This window comes from Lepidochelys kempii, chromosome 19, assembly GCF_965140285.1.
Source record: "Lepidochelys kempii isolate rLepKem1 chromosome 19, rLepKem1.hap1, whole genome shotgun sequence".
NCBI classification, from domain to species: Eukaryota; Metazoa; Chordata; order Testudines; family Cheloniidae; genus Lepidochelys; species Lepidochelys kempii.
In genome coordinates this window covers 5055009-5075059 of record NC_136398.1, presented here as the reverse complement: position 1 = coordinate 5075059, position 20051 = coordinate 5055009, and the positions used below count along the sequence as shown (strand labels likewise).

At 44.6% G+C, this 20051-nt stretch overlaps 1 protein-coding gene across 7 annotated transcripts in view; it reads right to left on the bottom strand.

Moving 5' to 3' along the window:
- CSMD2 (CUB and Sushi multiple domains 2) overlaps positions 1 to 20051 on the bottom strand; it is a 541235-nt gene that overhangs the window by 146115 nt on the left and 375069 nt on the right. For all 7 annotated transcript variants that reach the window (XM_073317325.2, XM_073317326.2, XM_073317333.2 and 4 more), the window contains 4 exons: positions 19269 to 19425; positions 18342 to 18533; positions 15493 to 15619; positions 2898 to 3100 (listed from right to left, as the gene is read on the bottom strand). In XM_073317325.2, the coding sequence (XP_073173426.2) occupies positions 2898 to 3100; positions 15493 to 15619; positions 18342 to 18533; positions 19269 to 19425 (679 nt within the window). The remainder of the gene's footprint in view (positions 1 to 2897; positions 3101 to 15492; positions 15620 to 18341; positions 18534 to 19268; positions 19426 to 20051) is intronic.

Below are 20051 nucleotides of genomic sequence, written 5' to 3'. Positions count from 1 at the left end.
GGTGAACATCTGTTCTGCTAGGATTCAATATGGTACCCACTGCCACATTTTCCTTGTTCTCCATGCACACTAATACCTTTATCCCAACACTATCTGTAAGTGGGAAGAAAGTAGTGCTGCCCTGGTTTTACAGATGGGGAAACGGAGGCACAGAGCGACTAAATGACTTCCTGAAGGTCACAGAAGAAATCAGTGGCAAAGCCACAAAATAAACCTCCACCTCCCAAGTCCCAGACCAGTGTCTGAACCCCAAGATCATCCTTCATCTTGTGTTGTTGACTCAACTGCAGTAACTGGGTGATGGGAGGGGAGAAGAACCAAGATGCATAATGCAGATGATGAGTGATGACTGCACTATCCTCTTTAAATACACTATGCCAAGCAATGAGTTTTCTCCCTCTTTCTTTTCTCTGTTTCCCCTTAAAGTTCTTTCTCTCTCACACACTCACACTCTTATTTTGCAGTGAGCATCTGTTCCTCCAGCTGGGAAAGGCTCCGGGGAACGGTAAGTTCAAGTGTGCAACACAGAGTGCAAGTCTGATGTATAATCATGCATTGCACATACATGTTTACTTAATACACCCAGGCATCCACTAATCTTACACGGCATTTTTATACAACCTTGCCTCAAACATATGCTATAAAATAAGCTGATATGCTCGCAGCTTTCACTGTCACTGTGCGGAAGCGGAATTTAGCCTCGAGCCCTGGGAAGCATCAAGCCTGAACTTTTAGAACTGGACGTGCTCACCTAGCATGCTTGCAGCTGTCCTTACCAGGCAACAGAAAAAAAATACAATGGGCCAGGTCCTCAGTCCTTGTAAATCAACATAGCTCCATTGACGTCCTTGCTGATTTACACCAGCTGAGGATCTGCACCGTCATGTCCCCATGGCAATAAAACTATTTAGCCTCATGCATTTTAGTGTTGGAGTTGGGGACGGGGGAGGGGAGGTTATATAAATATATATTTAAATTATACCAGATCCCAGCCTGTATGTCTGAGCTCAGGTCTCTGGCTACATGATCACGCCCTATGAACAAAGGCTGTTAGACGAAGTAGTAAATAAGGTTGCAGCGCTACATCAGACAGCTGCTTGGAGCTTATTTTCTGCTAATTGCACAGAGCCAGGTTATGGCAAGCTCCAGCATAAGGAGCTGGAGGGAGTAACTCACTTTGTTACCCTGGTGCAGAAGCTGGCCAAAATACTGCTGGGGAGCATAGTCCCTGCTCTCTTCCAGCACCCCACAGCAGTTAGGGTGAGCCAGGAAAATCGGCCTGCTCCACTCCAGCCCATGCAGCAAGCCAGGCATAGAGCAGAAGATGCAGCATTGTCTCCAAGGGCCCTGGGCCACCTCTCTGACCTGTGCTTCCCAGGAGGAGTTCTGACTCAGGTAGGATTCGCCTGCAGGGCTCCCCCCGCAATGCACGCCCCTATCCAGCCCACACTCGGGCACCAAGAGCAGAATCATACCCTCAGCTAGCAAAACAACTTGGAAGCAGAGACAAGAGCTGCTGCCTAGCTACCGAGGAAGCCACCGCTCAGCTATCCAGGAACACTGCTGCCTGGCTACTGCAGTAAAACTGATACATCCCTGCCTTGCTGCTGCAGCTGCAGACTATGGCCCTCACTCTTTGACAGGTCTGTGCAGGTTTAATGTTACTACCCTGAGTAGCCCTATTGAAATCAACGTGCATCAGGGTTTGCAGGCTCAGGGCCTGTTCAGTGAACACAGGGTCAGGCCATGTACGTTACATACAGTGACGCTGTACAAAACAACAACTCTGGGCTATAAACAGACTAAGGCCAAGATTTTCAAGGCTGACTACTGATTTGGGTTGCTTCAATTTTGGGGGGGGGGGGCAACCTAGGTCATCATAAAGGGGCCTGATTCTCAGAAACTGCTGAGCACCCACACTCAGAAAATCAGGACCCTCTAAGGTGTCTCAGATTGGACACCAAAAAAATGGAGGAAGCGAAAATCATTAGTCATTTTCAAAACTTGGCCTGGCTTCCCATCTGCAGATTTGGTGCAGCACGTAAGGTGCGCACGAGACACCATGTTTATGGCTTGATTTTCAGACATGCGGTAAGCATGCGGTTCCCATTGTTTGGGGGCATAGTGCCTCTCAAAATCAGTCCATTAATATTTTCTGGGCAAAGCAAAATCCTCTTTGGGCTTGTCTAGCCTAGGGAAATTTGCACTGGTTTAATTGCAAATCCCCTCAGTGCAGATACACTAAACTGGTGCAAAATGGGTTTGCACTGGTGTGACATACCTTGCACCAGTTATGTTTTCAAAATACAATGCATAGGTCTCGCACTAGTCTCCACCCCTCACTGCACGTAACATTACAAATAGGGCCACCAGACTGGACACAACTTCTCAGGCCTTGTCTACACACTGAAGTTGCACTGGTAAAGTTCCATCAACCGAACGATTTCCAGTGGAGTGCACTCACATTTGGCTCCTTGTGCCACAGCGTTGTGTCCACGCAGCCTCAGGTAGCACTGGCAAAAGCATGGTGCACTGTGGGTAGGCATCCCAGTGCCCTCCATGCAGCCTGCAGGTGCATCACCTTGCGGGAAATTTTCACTGTGCATTGCGGCACCGTGGGATACCTCACAAGGAACTGTGGGAATGTGGGGACAAATACCCACAATTCCTCCTAACGTATTTCCCATGATCAGCTGTGCCATTTACAAGCTCACCACAGTGAATCTGGATACGGCGCAGTTGAATGCAGCGCTCTTCCTAGTTACATTACGTCACGGTAATCACACAGCAGCGACGCTTAATGGAGTGGCCAGCCCAATGAATGCTGAGCGGCGTGCGTGTCTGTTCATCACCAGCCCCGTACAACCCTGAGGAAACAGAGTCTTCGTGGTGCCTACCTGAAAACTGAATCGCGAAGCCCTGCTTGCTGGTGAAGAAGTCGGTGTTGAACTGAAGGACGATGGAGTTAAAGGTGCTGTGGACGTCGCTGGGCAAGCTGGAGCCGCTTATCTCCTTTAAGACAATCCCATTCTCCACCGGCCCATCCCATATCCTCAGGACATCGTGGAATTCCTCCGTGTGGAAAACCATGAAATGGAGACTGCGTGGAGGAAAACGAACAAACGCTCATGAGAACCCTTTGCAAACTAAATACGGGGGTAGGCATCCAGCGGTGTAGTCCAGAATGGGCAACAACTAGAACACCCCCGTCAATGTTACCTCACATGCAAGCTAAGTAGAGGATGCCATTTTGCTCTACCCAATGGAGTCCTCCATTCTGTGTGTCCTCGCACACCCCACGCTGAGTGGAGGACACCATTTGAGAACAAAATGGCATCCTACATGAGGGCAAAAGTACTGGTATGGTCATTCCAGGGTGATCTGGCCTGACTACAGCACAATCTGTGTCCTTTGTGGATGCAGCTAAAAATGGGCTTGATGCCAATAAGAGACAGCACGTCTGAATGGACAGGGAAGCTGATGGGAACTCGGGTGACCTGAGCTCTGTTCCAGGCTCTGCCCCTGGCCTGATGGTTGACCTAGGGCAAGTCTCTTCCCCTCTCTATTTCTGAGCTTCTCCATCTGTAAAACAGAGATAACCTCCTTTGTGAAACACTTTGAGAGCTACAGATGAAAAGTGACTCCATGGGAGAAGGTGCTCAGCGCTTTATGAAAATCAGGCCCCTTCATGGTATGTCTAGCTGGGCATCCAAAATCTCTAACCGATCCTAAAACTCTTCTCCAGAGAGAGGAAGGGCCTGATTCAAAACCCACTGAAGTCAGTGGGAACGTCTCCACTAGGGACTTCACTACTGCCATTGATTATACGTGCAAGGTGCTCAGATACTACGGTGACAGGCGGGAGGGTAAAACCTTAAGACAGACTAAAGTTAAGCTGACACGGAAAAGTGTAAGGAAATTGTGGAGGAGCAGTTAAGGGGCAGCCAAGGTGCATCCAATAGTGTTTTCTTGAGCTCTTTTTATTAAAGATAAAGACAAACAGAGTAAAACGGGGAAGCTGTTCTAAACCCAGAGGAAATGTGCTGGGACCCTTTAAGATAATTGACCTGCATGCATCTAATTCACATATCATCCCTATGTTGTCTGAGTCAAACTTGGCTGTCCTTTTGCTTCCCAGTGGAAGAGCTTTTTGTCACAAGCCTGCATCTCTTGATAAAGGGGGGAGGTGGATCCTGAATGCTGGAATGCAGATCTGAAATGGGGAGCAGGGTAAAACAAGGGGAGATGGGAAAGGATCTTCTGGAACATTGTAGGGCAGGGCTGAGCTGGGAGCACTGCGGAAAATAGGAAATGAAGGGAATTCTTGTAAAGGTGCAGGGCAAGGCTGAGTTGGGTAGCAAAGCACTGGATTGAGTCAGGGGACAGGAAGCGTGATGCTGCAAGGTGGGTCTGAGCAGAGCAACACAGGTGTGAGTGGAGTGCAGAGTGGAGAGACGAAAGCCAGGGAACTCTTGTAACGTGCAGCTCAGGGCTGGACTGGGTAGCAGGGCACAGAAGGAAATGGGCAAGCTGGGAAGCTCCCATTAGGCTTCAGCACAGGTCTGATCCAAGTAACAGGTGATTGTGGAAATGGGAAACCATGGGGGAGCAAACGTATGAACCTCTCCCTAATCTTCCTCTCTTCCTGCTTTCATTCCTTCTCTCCTTTCATTGTGCTACTTCCATCTTTGAATCCTTTGCCACACTCAAGTGAAACACTAAAACTTTAGGAATTGCCCCACATGTGGTCAGGGCAGGTATGTGCAATGGACATGGGCGAGGTCCCTGGGGCGCAATTGATTTTTCCTCCCCTTTTCTTTAACTCTATTTTTATTGTTTTTATATCAAATGCCAAACACGTAACAAAACCTAACCCCCTCTAAATATATGCACAAGAGGGAAATGGCCTATAAACAACACAATTCAATGTCACTATTTATAAAACCTGGAGAGGAAAACCGAAAACCAAAAACCCCTGAATCTATAGAGATCATGCAGGGCATCAGTTATTAAAGTGATTAAATACAAAAAAAATAAGTCAGAACACAGCCTGTGAGCATCAGGGACTAATACACACCAAGCTGCAAATGGAGGCAATCGTTTCTTGCGTGACCAAATGTCCTCATATTTTTTTCCAAGCGTTTCTCTTAGGCAAAGTCCTTTTCCCCAGTAGTGTAATGCAGTAGTCAAGAGCTCACTCAGCCGGTCTGTGTGTGAGGGAGGAATTGCAGATGTCCATGTTCTCAGAATAATTGTTCTGCCCACTAAAATAGTTACAGCAATCCATTTCTTAAAGCTGACTGGGAGTACCGTCTCCTCCAGCGCCCCCTCTATGCACCGGCTTGGAGAAGGAACAATAGCTGCACTTAAAGCTTTTGAGAGATTTTCAATCAATTGATTTTCAAGGGCTTCACTTCCTTTATTTGTTTTGCTTTATTCATTTCTCCTGAGGTAGTGGCACCTGGCTGCCGCTTTAATATTTTAGTTCCCTATGCAAGATAATGGTTACTACTATAGTAATGCATTATATATGTTAGTCAGTGATTTGATATTATTAATTGACTACTCGGGAGGGTTCTGCATTTTAGGCTTTTATTTAATATGCTTGTTATGTTTGTTTTAATGTAATAATTTTGTACAGGAAAAACAATGAAATATTGATTAAAACACAGAGGAATTCAGCTCCTGGGCTCTCCTGCTTATTTATTAGGCAGCATGCCTAGCTTACCTTATATTAATGCCAACAACCTCCATTTTACCGGCTTCCTCTTATAACTTCTCAGCCTATAATTCTGCTCCCCATGTAGTGCTCTGAGAGGTGACCCCCAATTTCTCCTCATTCAAATTCCCTCCCATCTAAACCAACTTTGAAGGCTTCAACTCCCAGGTGAGGAGGACTAGGAGAGGCCCCTTTGCATGCCAGGGAACACCCCAGGGAGAGAGGATTGGAAGGTGTGCAGTGCCCCCCCTCACCTTGACTTCCTTGGAGGGCGAGCAGACAACCAGGAGGGTGAGGAACGATGGTCTTATGGTTAAGGGCACCAGCTCATAGAATCGGGGAATCTGGGTTGTGTTCCTGGCTCTGCTGCGTGACCTGAGGCAAGTGCCTTAGGTTCTACAGTGAAGTAAATGGCAGTCTTTCCACTGACTTTTGTGGGCTTTATTTCAGGCCCATAACTCCCATGACTCAGTTTCCCCATCTGCAAAATGGAGACAAGAATACCTCCTCACAGAGATGTTACGATGCTCCTTTGAGACTGAGTTCTGGGACGCTCAGGCAAAAGGTGCCATAGCAGATGAGGTGGATTTCTGTCCTAGATGTACCCTGTACTGAAGTTTGCTTTGGACACCATCGTTTACAAAACTTTAGTTATTACAAAGCTAAATGCAATCAGCTGATAGAATAAGTTCCAAGAGAATATCTGTATAGTAAGAAATTATGACCAGCTCTCCAAAATATACAGTTAGAAAGGAATGGAGAGGAAAAAGGAGGAACAACAGCCAGTGAAATTACACAATGTTCTCAGTTTTGTATTTATTGTAATACTCTGAATGCAGATCACATTACTCTGCGCCATATATTTCATTGCTTCACCTGCCTTGTATCAAAGGTTTCCCAGTATGCTACTGCCTACACCACTGCCACTGTGGGCTGTTATCTCGCCTGTCCTTGTAAGGTAAGCAGGGTCATGCCTGGCCAGCACTCAGAGCAGAGACCCTGGGAAGAAGTGGGGTCGGTGAGTCAGTAGATGGCTCTCCACTTCAGAGTCAGGACTGAATTAATGGTCCAGTGTGGTGGCAGAAGTGGTGCGTCTTTCCATGGGAGACAGAGGTTCTGTCCACTTGTCCTCTTGAAGTTCCTCTGGAACTTTGCAGAAGGGTTAACTCATGACCCTGATTCCCTGATCAAATTCCATTCTACTTAGCCAACGCTTTCCCATGTTGCTACAATTAGATATGGGATCCCGCTTCACTTCCTGTCCCAAACACTTGTGTCAGATAGAAGCACACTTTTCAGTGGCCATCTGCCTTCTGTTTCAAAAAGATGTGAAATGACTGCTGCACACACACAGTTTGCAAAGAACTTTGGACCTTCCAGGATAAGAAGAGCTATCTAAGTGTAAGATACTGTCATTATTATTGTTAACCAGGGGAGCTGTCAGCACAAAGTGACAATACATCAGGATTCGGCCCCTTTCATTCCTTCATTTAAAATGGAAAGCCGACAGGCATCTATAAATGGAGATTCCCTTTGTCCTAATAAGGAGGAGAGGATGGAAGATGATAAAATACAGGTTGGATCTGATGAGAAACCATCAAATGAAAAAATGTCCCATTCAATTACATCATGTAATGGTAGGCAGCTAAAAAGTGACAAGTTTTTAAAGTGCTTATATACCAATGTTAGAAGTCTAAATTATAAGATGGGTGAATTAGAGTGCCTCGCATTAAATGAGGATATTGATATAATAGGCATCACAGAAACTTGGTGGAATGAGGATAATCAATGGGACGCTGTTTTTGCAGCGGCAGTCAAAAAAGTGAACAGAATGTGGGGAATCATTAAGAAAGGAATAGCTAAGAAGACAGAAAATATCATATTGCCTCTATATAAATCCATGGTTTGCCCACATCTTGAATACTGTGTGCAGATGTGGTCACCCCATCTCAAAAAAGATACATTGGACTTGGAAAAGGTTTAGAAAAGGGCAACAAAAATGATTAGGGGGATGGAACGGCTTCCATATGAGGAGAGATTAATCAGACTGGGACTTTTCAGCGTGGAAAAGAGACGACTAAGGGGAGATACGATAGAGGTCTATAAAATCATGACAGGTGTGGAGAAAGTAAATAATTTACTACTTCTCATAACATAAGAACTAGGGATCATCAAATGAAATTAATAGGCAGCAGGTTTAAAACAAACAAAAGGAAGTATTTTTTCAGACAATGCACCCTGTGGAACTCCTTGCCAGAGGCTGTTGTGAAGGCCAAGACTATAACAGGGTTCAAAAAAGAACGCGATAAGTTCATGGAGGATAGGTCCATTAATGGCTATTAGCCAGGATGGCAGGGTTTATGTCCCTAGCCTCTGTTTGCCAGAAGCTGGGAATGGGTGATAGGGGATGGATCACTTGATGATCACTTGTTCTGTTCATTCCCTCTGGGGCACCTGGCATTGGCCATTGTCGGAAGACAGGATACTGGGATGGATGGACCTTTGGTCTGACCCAGTATGGTCATTTAATTGCCTGTTTTTCATTGCCACATTATCACCAGGGAAAACACTGCATGACACAATGAAATCAGACTAAAACTGGACAAACTCTAGACATGCCATTCTATGTGCTGTGCTGAGGAAACCTCTGAAAATAAAATGACCAGATAGTAGGCTTAAAACCTCGGCGAAGAGTCTACTGAAGAAAACAAGGAAACATTAGCTGTGTTCCCATTTATCTAAAGCAACAATAAACAAACAAGATGGAACAGAACCCCCCACCCCAAACAGTCCAAAACAAAAAACAAACAAACAAACCCTGCAATGTACTCAGCAAGGAAATGAAGTCCACAGAATCAGACAGCAGTCAAAAGTGCTGAATCATAAATCTATCTAAGCAGGAACCTCGAGCAAAGTGAAAAAAAAAAAAAAAAAGGACAGACTCAGGCAAAATAAGAATGGATCACACTGGAATCACCTCACATATCTCAGTGCAATAGCATTTGCTTCAGGGCTAATTTACCAGCAATGAAAACTCATCAGTGAATTCACAGGAGCAACTGGAACACAGAGCGGATGGAAAGACACATGTAAGGAAGCAGTGCGGGGAGTGGGGGGGGGGGGAGGAGGAGGAGGAGTATAGCCAGGGAAGACTTTGGAATTCCTATAAACATCTTGTCCTACCAGCTGTTAAAGGAAAACCCCAAAAAGCTCTCCAGTTACCGGGAACAGTGTCTTACTTCCTAATGGAGCTTTAAGAAGCGACTCACAAACCATCAACCATTAAGCAGGGAGCCATCAACATGACAACCTGATGATCTAATGACAAGGGACCGGCTGACCAATGATTGCAGCATCTAGGACCCCTAGTCATGGACTCCATTGCACTAGGCATAGGGAAAACCCAGAACAAAGAGGCAGTCCCTGCCGTGAAGAGCTTACAATCGAAGTATCAGACAAGAGTCAACAGATGGATGGTTGGTTTGTGCATCCATCAGGGATAGCTGATTTTATGTATTAATTTAAGAGATTAGGTACCTTCGGGAACAACTGATCAATGCAACCGGGGCTCATGTAACTTCATGCCCTTACTTTCCTTACCATCACCCTCCCTTCCCTGTGCCCCAAAGAGCTGACAGTGTCATTTACGGCAGGAGACAACAAACAGGTGTAGCAAACAATATGGAGGAGGACAATTATTTTTGCATTCTGACAATCACTATTAGATGTATTAAAATGCAGCTAAAATCAAATGAGGCAGTGGTTCTATACATGAACCACAGTACAGTTATCTCCTGCTGAGGGGAAGGAGGTGGAAGGCAGGACTTCTGGGTCCTATTTCTAGCTCTGCCACTGACCTGCTGTGTGGTCTTGGAGGAGTCACGTAGGCCCCGGTTTTCAAAAAGTGCCCAACTCGTTTAGCAAGCCCAATTTGAGGCAATCAAGGGCCTGACTTCCAGAGGGTGCTCAGCACCCACAGCTCACACTAACTTCCTGTGGAGAGGTGGGTGCTCAGTGGGACTGAAAGTCAGGCTGTAAACACCTCCGGTTGGACACCCCAGAACTGAAACACCTCAAATTACGGGGTGCTATTGCAAATTTGGGCCTTATCCTTTAGCTCCATCAATATTCTTAGCTGGAGAATGGCATTCATAATGAATTAGCCCCCAGTCAGGTAGGCAAATCCCATTTATAAGGGGCCTTGAGATCTTCAGATGAATGCCACCAAGGAGCCACAGAATTATTACACCGGCTACCTCCTTCTTTCTCTCAACCACTGTTGTTAAAGAATATAAGCCAGTGAAAACTGTGGAGCCCCTGGAGCAGGCAGGAGTTTGCCTCATTGAGCAACAACTCCAGGTGCCACCCTTTCTGCTCCAAGCCTCTCCCAAGTGCTCTCTGAACCCTGGATAAAATGGGCAGAAGGATATGCCATACATAGAGAACTGGCTTTTGCTGCTAGGTATGTAAGGCAGCCATGATTAGAGATGCTGGTCAAAGAGGCTTTCCACACCAGAGTGACATAAGTCCTCTAAAGAACAAGTGAAACATGCTGTACTCTATTACCCAAATGTCTGAAAGCATTAAGGGATTTTTAAGAGGGTGCAGAATGGCGGAAAATTGCCCTGGGTGCTCACTCAACGAGAAGGAGAGGAAAATCTCACCGGTAGCCGCTGCAAAGGAGACACTTTGAAATGGAAATGGCAGGAACCCGAGAAAACATGAGGGGAAGAAGTAATGATGTAACACAGTGGATCTAACATTAAAACTAACCCCTTCCCAGAGAGAAATCCAGCCCTGCTCAGGGGTGAGACCTGCCTGCAGTGGAAGAGGGGCACTCCTGCAGTACAGGGACAGAGGGGTTCAACTCCTGGCTCTGCCATGGGCTCCTGAGATGACCTTTGGCATATCGCCTAATCTCTCTGTGCCTGACTCCCACTATAAAGTGGGGATACTAATACAGCCTGTTTCCCTCCTTATGACTATTTAGATGGTAATGTCTTTGAGACAGACACTGCCCCTTAGTAGGTGTATATGCAGCACCTAGCGCAGTGATATCCCAGATCTGGCTTTCAGCCTTTAGGCATTACGAGAATACAATTAATAATACTGAGCCAACACCTTCACTGACTGCGGCCATCAGGGTTTTCCATTAATGTCTCTCATTCAAGCACTGGCCCTGCCCAATTCTGCTCAGTTTACACAACATAAAATCAGGTCCTGAACTGGTTAAGAAGCAGAATGATTGTAATGCTAATGATTTATAGCCAATCAGCCAAAGGTTCAAGCCTCAGTTTAAGACTAGGACCTTCAGAGTCAGTAGTTTGGGGCTCCTCTTAACCCCCCCCGAAAGCGCCATACCAACAAAATAAAAATTGCTCAAATTCTGTGCCCCCAGAAGTCTCTAAGGAAGCCGATCCAAGCATACAAATATTTCTACTCATATTTTTAAATGAGACTTTGAAAAATGGACCTGTCAGTACAGTGCCATTCATTAGGCCAGGGTTAGCAACAACAATAAACTCTCTTACAACCCCGAGATGGCTGCTAAACAATCAAATACCACCGAATCAGCATATTCACAGACTGTTCTTGAGCATACAAACAGATGTCGGAGACAAGTTTAATTTGTTTTACAATACTCCCCTCCCCCAGCCCCACCTCCGCACCTCTTTACTGGAGTTAAAGACATTTTACTTGCAATTTTATGGTGGGGGAGATGGTTAATCCCCTTTTGAAGTGCACCCCTTTTAACATTTGTTGCAATAATGGACATTCCATTTTCTATCTTCCTCCTTTTCTCCCCCCCCCCTTGCCAAGAGATACAGCTTTATTCAAAAAGCTTTGGTGATTAATTTTAATGGAAGTTATAAATCAGAGCTTTATACAATTGTATCATGAGTGAAGAGGATTATTATTCTGATGGATTACCATACAAATGAAGTTGATGGAAATTCGCTCTCCCAACAAACCAAAATTCATCTGTTCTGTTTGAGCTGCACAAAAACCAGATGTTCGGAGGAACATAACAGGGGGCTTAATCACTGATGAAAGGGAGGGTCACAATTTGTATTATCACCTGGCATAATTTCATTCCATTCTTGAGCCCTTCCAAACCATGGGTCTGATCCTACAAACATTAGCACATAGCATGACTCATTCATGTATTCCCATTGAAGTGGATAGGAATAGGTGTGGGAGTAAATTTACTCACAAGCTTTAGTGGAGGTAGGATCAGCCACCATTGCTACACTCTTTTGGGCTCTGTGCAGGTGAATTATACTCACACCCACTCTAAGGCCCCTTTGCACAGTTACAATGATGTAGAAAGGCTTTGGGATAAATGAGAATCAGATCTCTGGGCTTCAAGGGGACGTCGTGTGGGCGTATAGGTCTGGCAGAGTGAATCTCATTGACAATAATGGGGCTCTGATAGGGTCAGAAATCTGTCTGCATGGATCAGGCTGCAAGACTGGGACCTTATATTTTAATTGTGCATGTTATATGCAGAGCCATATTCATCTAGGGCACTGTTATGTGCAGTTTATGCTAACTACACATGCAGTCTTTATTCCATGAATAAATACAGAACTCCGATCTTTTTCATTGTCAAGCCAGTGCCATCCACGAGTACTAAATTCACATTTATTTTATTTCTCCCTAGATTGATTACCTAATTGGTACCCAGGATTCCAGCAAGAACCACTGTTCCTACTGCTGCAATTTAATGCCTGCTTCTACTACTGCTAATTTAGAACAAGGATCATGGGTCAGATCATCATTTAAATCAGCAAGAGGTGATGCAAACTAGTTCTATTAATAGTGACAGAGCATGTACATGTTAATTGGAATATATCAGTTGCAACAAGGATGCGAGTAAGACATCAGCGGAGATAAGCTCAATCAAGAGACATCATTCCCTGATGGGAGCCAAGGAGCGTAAAAGATTTGCACGGGCTATTACAAAGTCCTTTGCAGGGGGATGGAAAAGGGGAAGAGCTTTTTGAGAAATGTTCCTTTGAAAGTCCCCCCCTTGCATCCATTAAGAGTTCTCATGCCAATTTCCCCAAACTATCCATCACTGAATCAGTCTGAGAAGACTGAAGTCATGCAGGAATTTCTGCATTTAAAAAGGCTGGACCAAATTCACTCCTGGCATAAACCCACTGAATAAAAACACCACACAGTTCAACGTGATTAACTGTCTCTGGTAAAGATCAGACCAGTGCTGCTGTAGCAGGTATGCTGTGGGTCAGGACAGAGGTGCAGGGACAGAGCAATGTGAGAACACAGCATTGGAATAGTAAGGGATTCTGCAGATCAGTAGAGACGTATTACTGCAGAGCTTTTTATAGGAAGCAACAGCAGTAAGGTGAATAGATGGGCAATGGAAGAGCTGGTCTAAATAACAATGTGTTGAATAAATTCTGTGCACTTCCCCATCTATTCGCAAAAAAATGTATTTGCAAATAGGTGTTGGTTTTGTATTGAAGGCAGCTGTAGCTGGACTGGAATATCCAGTTAAGTGCAGGGCTGTATTGAGGTGGTGTGGCAGGGCTGCGGGGGGAATTCAGTGCTGGATTAGGGAAGCTGGTGTCTGCACTAACTCTACGAGCCAGTGTTCTCAGCCTCACCTGCCTCAGTGCCAAATTCACGTAACTTAAAATCTAGAATACATTACATTTTAAACTGCAGTGAAGCAAAGGGTAGGAAAGCAATAACAACAGGTGGGGGAGAAGCGGGAGGAGGAAACGGTTTCTGGTCTCCCTACTCGCCAGATGTTTGTGAACTATTTCAATCCTTCTTTTAGGAAGGATAATTCCCTTTTGTACGTTGCTTTTTTATTATTAAAACTACAAAACAGTGAAGTTATAATAAAAAGATGCCATGTGTTGCGATCTTATCCTTCCAGCTCCTCCACTCACTGCTCACATCTGGAGACCCACTCCCAGATTCTTTTGTCATCTAGAGCCGAGTAATTCCACCGCTTTCGGATGAACTATTCCTAATTTACACTGGTGGTGTGAGCGGGAGATGGCTCAAGCCCCTAATTGCCTAGGATATCATCTTGCAGGTGCTTGGATCTCAAATACAAGCCCATTTGGTAAGAAAAACCAACTGGAAGCGCATTGGACCGAACGGGGGAATCTCAGTGCAGTACTCTGGCGGCAAGCCTGTTTTCAACTCTGAAATACATCCCAAGAGGAAACAAAATCAAAGTCTCTTGCATGGCACACAGACACAGGATTGAAGGCTAACAGATGAAAGTTTAATAAAGCAATAATATCAGACAACAGCAGAAGCAGCAGCAAATTACCTGACCTTCTCCACAGTGTAGAATGACAGATGTTTCTGACAATAAGGTGTCAGAGACAGGCCATATAGGGGATATAAATTAACCAAAGCCAGATTGTGTGTGTGTGTGTTTGGAATGGTGCCACTTTTAACCATCCTGGCAGGAGAAGAGCAAGGGTTGGCGGCTCATTTGTGACCCGCAAAGAGAAATGACATTCTTTCTAACCTCTTTAAGTAATTGCTAGCCGTCTTCTAGCATCACAGAAGCAGCAAACGGGAAATCAACAAGCCTATAGTAACCACCACGTAATCCCAGCATAACAAACAAGACTGCATAAGAGCACATGGTAACCCAGCCTCCCTAGAGCAGAACTACCGGTCATGTTTTCAACACTGTCTCGGGGAGTTGGATGTCTAATGGGAACTGGACATTCAAATCCATTGAGCAGTTTTGACCTCAGCCTACTTGTAAAAAGAACTGATAACAGAGAAAATAGATAATGTGATAATAGATAAGAGAGCAAACAGGGCTGAAAACTGATTTTCCAGTTAAGAGGCCGAACCCTCCTCCCCTCTCCAGAGCCCCTCATTTTGTTCAGGTCAAGACAAAGCTTTTTTCTTTTTTTTTTTTTGCTTTTTTCCCATTTTTTTCCGGCTGAAACAGACGACTGAAAAGAGTTAGTCTGGGGTTGAATGAAACAACATTTATTTCAGCTTTTCTGTTTCATTTCTGGGTGTCCCCCCCTCACTTTCTTCTTGTTATTCTTTTCAAATAAATCTAGCTACATTTCAAAACAAAATCTCCTTCTAAAAGGAAATGTTCTGATTTGGGGGGATTTTTTTTCTTCTTCATAGTTTCGTAGATTCAAAGTCAGAAGGGACCATTATGATCCTCTACTCTGACTTTCTGTATAACACAGGCCAGACAACTTCCCCCCAAATAATTCTTAGAGCAGATCTTTTAGAAAAACACCTTTAAAATTGCCAGTGATAGAGAAATCACCATGACCATTGGTAAATTGTTCCAATGGTTAATTATTCTCCACATTAAAAATGGATGCCTTATTTCCAGTCTGAATTTATCTAGCTTCAGCTTCCAGCCAATTGGATCATGTTATATCTTTCTCTGCTAGATTGAAGAGCCCATTATTACATATTTGTTCCCCATATAGATACTTACAGGCAGTCATCAAGTCACCCCTTAGCCTTCTCTTTGTTAAGCTAAATAGATTGAGCTCTTTGAGTCATCACTTCTTCTTCTCCTTCTTTTTTGGCCAAAACTATACACCAAATTTGACCCAAATTCACAAATAATTTCTGTCAAACCAAAACTGCATTTTTAGCACATAAACAATTCATCCAAAAAGTTTCGCTCAGCTTTGCTGGCAAAAGAATGCAATAAATCAAAGCCTCATCACAGAAGAGCTAGGAGTAAAAACAAGCAGCAAAACAGCCCCTATATTTGGCTCCCAACTCACCCTATTGTGCAACCAGCTTCTGCCTCTATCGTCCAAATGCAGTTGAGGTTGTGATCATAGGGTGTTGGGTATCCTGGAGACAATATCCGTCCTGATGACTCTCCTCTGATAGTGCCTCCACACTCAGCTGAAAAAAAAACCCATATGCACTGGTTAGGAAAAGATTATTGATGTTTTGTAGCTATATACATGCAACAACCCCTAACATGGCTCACACACAAAGGATGTTGCACAGATACATCTCCTTCCTGGGGTAACCTTTTATCACTAATGTAACTAATCACAGATGCAAATCTCAGCCTATAATTACTACATCTCTTGGCAGTTCCTAGGCAGGAATCTCTCTTTCCTTTAGAGAGATTCTCAACCTTGTTATACTAAAGCTAATGAGACTCACCTCATCTGGCTTGCAGGTTGAGTCAGCAGAATAGCTCTGCACCTCTCTGCAGGACAGCTTCCTATAACCTGACATGATCTCACAGCGAACCAAAGATTATTTCATCCCCCTTTGGCTTCACAGTGCACAAGTTTAGAGCTTATTAGCATTCAGCTTTCTTTAATTCACACTTTGTGGGGCGATTTGAGAGAGCATAATATCTTTGCCATGCATATGCAAAAATCTTTAATAATGATTCACAAGTATAATAAAGCCAAGTTATCTACATACCTGCTTAATTGGCTTATAAAGAATGTAGTGCCCCCCTTTAATGTGTTTTGTTAAACATTTGTTAAAATTCTGTGACATTTCACACACACACAGCATTGAGGAGATGATGAGAAGATCAGCAGATTATAAAAACGTGGCCTTTTAATTTTAGCAGCCAGAGCTAAAGTTCAGCGTAAGGTCATTGCATAAATTGAAGCCAGTTTGCTTTTGACCCAACTCCTAGGGTGTCATTTCTGAGCTTGAAAATAACCCACCAGTTGTTGAGACCTTCCTATGGAACGGTGCTCCAAGAGATTTCATCATGCCCTGGAAATATAGGTTAATTATGCAGCTATCAGTTAACAGGATATTAGGGCTGAGCTGATCATCACTGAATCATAGTAGTTAGAGGTGGAAAAAATCTATTGGATATTCTAGTCAATACTACATGCTTCTTACCATGTATTTCCTAATGTTTTGTCCAGCCTAGTTATAAGAATCTACAGCAGTTTTAACTGCTATAATTTCCAACTTACTTATCTTTCAGTTACTGTGTAATAACTTTCAGAGTAACTACGCAGTGACGCTACTGTATATCTTCTTTATTGGCAGATGGGGATATACATCTTTCCATTAAGAAAGGGGTCTCCTATTTTATCTTGTTTAACTAGTTCGCCATGATTGTGTACACACACACACCCCTGTTCGTGGGTGTTAAATGTTTTTTTTATTGTTTCCAGGGGGTGGGGGGAGAGAGAGCATGCGTGCACACACACATTTTTGTTGCACACAGTCTGGTCTATACTCCATGTGGACGTTCAAACTCCAAAACACCTGGTTCACGAAGATGACGTTGATGACGACAAGCAACCAACTTTCTTTACTTGGAGTCAAAATGACTCCTCGTATTCAGCAGATCGGAGGAGTTTTCTTCCCACAATGGACTTTCTGGGCTTAACTTTCAATTTCATCAGGTGAAGACTCTCTCAGCTTTGGCCTAACCTTGCGCCTACTGAAGCCAAAGGGGAGTTTTACCACCGATGAGAATTTAGCATGGAATCAAAGAAGAGTTAAGCCAATGCTGAAGGGTTCTGAGGGTCGACATTTTGATGGCTCTCCTTAATTGCATGCACAAAGACCATGACTTGTGCATGTACATGGACATTGGCTACAGCAAATATGTGACCGGCTGCCGATCTAAAATAAAGAACTAACAATGGATAGGTAAAGGGCTGTTGAGGTTACAGTGTACACGCATGGAACTAATCAGACACATGCTATTTGTCCACTGACCACTCCTTGTATATTGTATCGTCCTCCTTCATCTATATATATTATAGAATCTTCGGCATAGGGACATTGTCTTCCTATGTAGTCTGTACAGCATATAATATATTTTGAGCACTTCCATCTAAACAACAATGATCTGTTTGTGCACACAGCTCTCCATGTTTCATGAGCAAATGGATGCCACTGAAAATATCACAAGAAGCGATAAAGTCAACATTGCAAGTGAATTTTAAGAATCCTCCTCGAAAATGTAGCCCGTGGGGGACATTTTCGCATTTTGGATACTAAGGTTTTAATTTCAGACTTGTCTAGGCAAGAATGTACTGCTCTTGTGGGGTAAGGAGGAGAATGGACCACTTGGGAGTTGTGGAGAGGAGGCAAATTAAGAGAGTTAATGCAACAGAGTTAAAACCGCTGAGAATCTGGGATTAAATCCTGTGTCACTCTCAAATTAAAGTGATTTTGGACTGTTGAAACTTAGATCTCTACTGATGTTTCATCGGAAATCACCCCTCAGCTTAGCACATTTAAGAGAGGACAAAGGCTGGAACAACAGGAGAGGTGCAGATGAGGAATGAAGGACATTAGCAGAGATGTGCTGAAGGGACCAGAGCTTGAAGATGACTGCAAGGGGGTGCTTCAGGTGAGGATTGGGGCACATTAAACAGGGGGCTGTTTGTGGAACGCGCACAGCCGGTCCTCTCAATCTATAGTCACAAAAGGAACATAAAGACAAAAGGTCGTGTGGAAAGGGCTCTACAGTGCTGTCTCTGTTAGTGCAGATGGGTGTGATCAGCATGACTCCATCTCAGGCTAGTAGGCTGGCTATGCAGGCCAAAGGAGCATTTGGGATGGGAGATGCAAATAGAGCACTTAGCTAAATAAGAACCGAAATGACAGTGGTCGGTCGTACCTACACACACCGGCAGCGGTTGGTCCCAAGCTCTGCGTTCTCCTGTCAAACAGACCAGCGCCCTGCTGCCTCGTAATGTATAACCAGGGTCACAGTTAAAGGACACAGAGCTGCCCGCAAAGTGCCCTTCATCACGGACCTTGTAGCCAAACTGTGGGATGCCAGGGTCCTCGCACTTAATGAGCTCAAAACCTGGAACCAGAGAAGAGGAAGCTCTTTTCATCAGATATTTAACAGTCAGGTACGCTAATAAGTGGGAAGATAATAGTTACTGCTTTTCCTGGGTTACCAGGTGTGAGAATTTTCTTCTCCTAATGTCGATCTCACGGCTAGTGGGAGAGAAGGAATGTTAAATGCAGCATGGTCTTGTGATTAAGGCACTGGACTGGGAATCCAGAGATTTCAGTGCCCAGCTTTGTCAGACTTCCTGTTTGTCCTCTGGCAAGTTCCCCAGGCCTTGTCTCCATTAGAAAGGGTTTGCCGGGATAACTATCCCCATACAGCTATCCTGGTACAGCTGCCTCGTGGAGATGCAGCTTATACTAGTTCCATGAATGAAATAAACTACACTGGCCAAAGGACTTTTTACCAGTATAATTCCATCTACGCTAGGGATGACTTTGTCACACTTCTAACTGACATGGCTATGCCAGTAAAATGTTTAAGTGTAGACCAGGGCTTAATCTCTTTGTCTCTCAACTCTCCATCTGCAATATGAGGATAAGAATGCTTCTTCTCTGCCACACTCTCTCTGTGATGTCTATTTAGGCTACTGGCTCTTTACGGCAAGGATTCTCTCTCAGTATGGGTTTGTACAGCGCCTTGCGCAATGGGACCTTAGTCTCAGTTGGAGCCTGTCAGCGCAATAAGAAATAACAATGACAGTCCGGATTTGTAGTCTCATGAGCCAGCAGGCCCGTGACTTACTAGAAAACTGTAGCTCAAAGCCTTTACTCGTGTTCTCACGGTTGGAGATAAATTCAAGCCACATGCTGCTGGAGGTGCTGTTGATACTGATGCCCAGCATCTCAGTGCGGCTGAAGGAGCCCAGCAAGCGAGCAGAGTTATTGTTACCGTCATAGACCTGGAAGATTAAAAAAAATATGAAAACATTGAATATTTGGTGCCTGAAGGCTCTAGCCACTAGAGGGGGACAGAGAGCCACCCTGTATAATCACGGTGGCATCCGTTTAATCATTGATAATCCTAATGACAACATCCACAAGGATGCCTATCACCGGGCTATTGACTGATGGGCCAGAATGACTGGACCACCGTGGAAATGGGAAGGAATGGAGTCAGGGGAGGAAGCTGGGGAATGCAGCACTTCTTAAAAAGGGGTGCATCAGTGTTTATTTTATCATCACCTCCCCCCATTCGCTTTAGGTCCATTTCCCCATTTCTCCCTCCGGGCTCTGTAAGCCCAAAGTGTGTTCAAAATCTCTCTTTCCTCACTGGTTAGTCCAATGTCTTTATAGGAAGGCAGGCCTCGGGCTGTGCCCAAACTCTCCCGAATTAAGTGTCTTCTTTCCAAGGTATTGATTCTCCCCACACACTGATCTGGTGCTGTCTTTAGAGATCCCCTCTGCGACGCTCACCCCTCTGATGTTCCTACAGCAGCACACCCTTCTCTGGTGCTGCTTTGCTTCCTGCCACCCTTTGGAATGAGCGGGTCTGGACTTACATGGGACTCCAACCCCTCCCACTTCC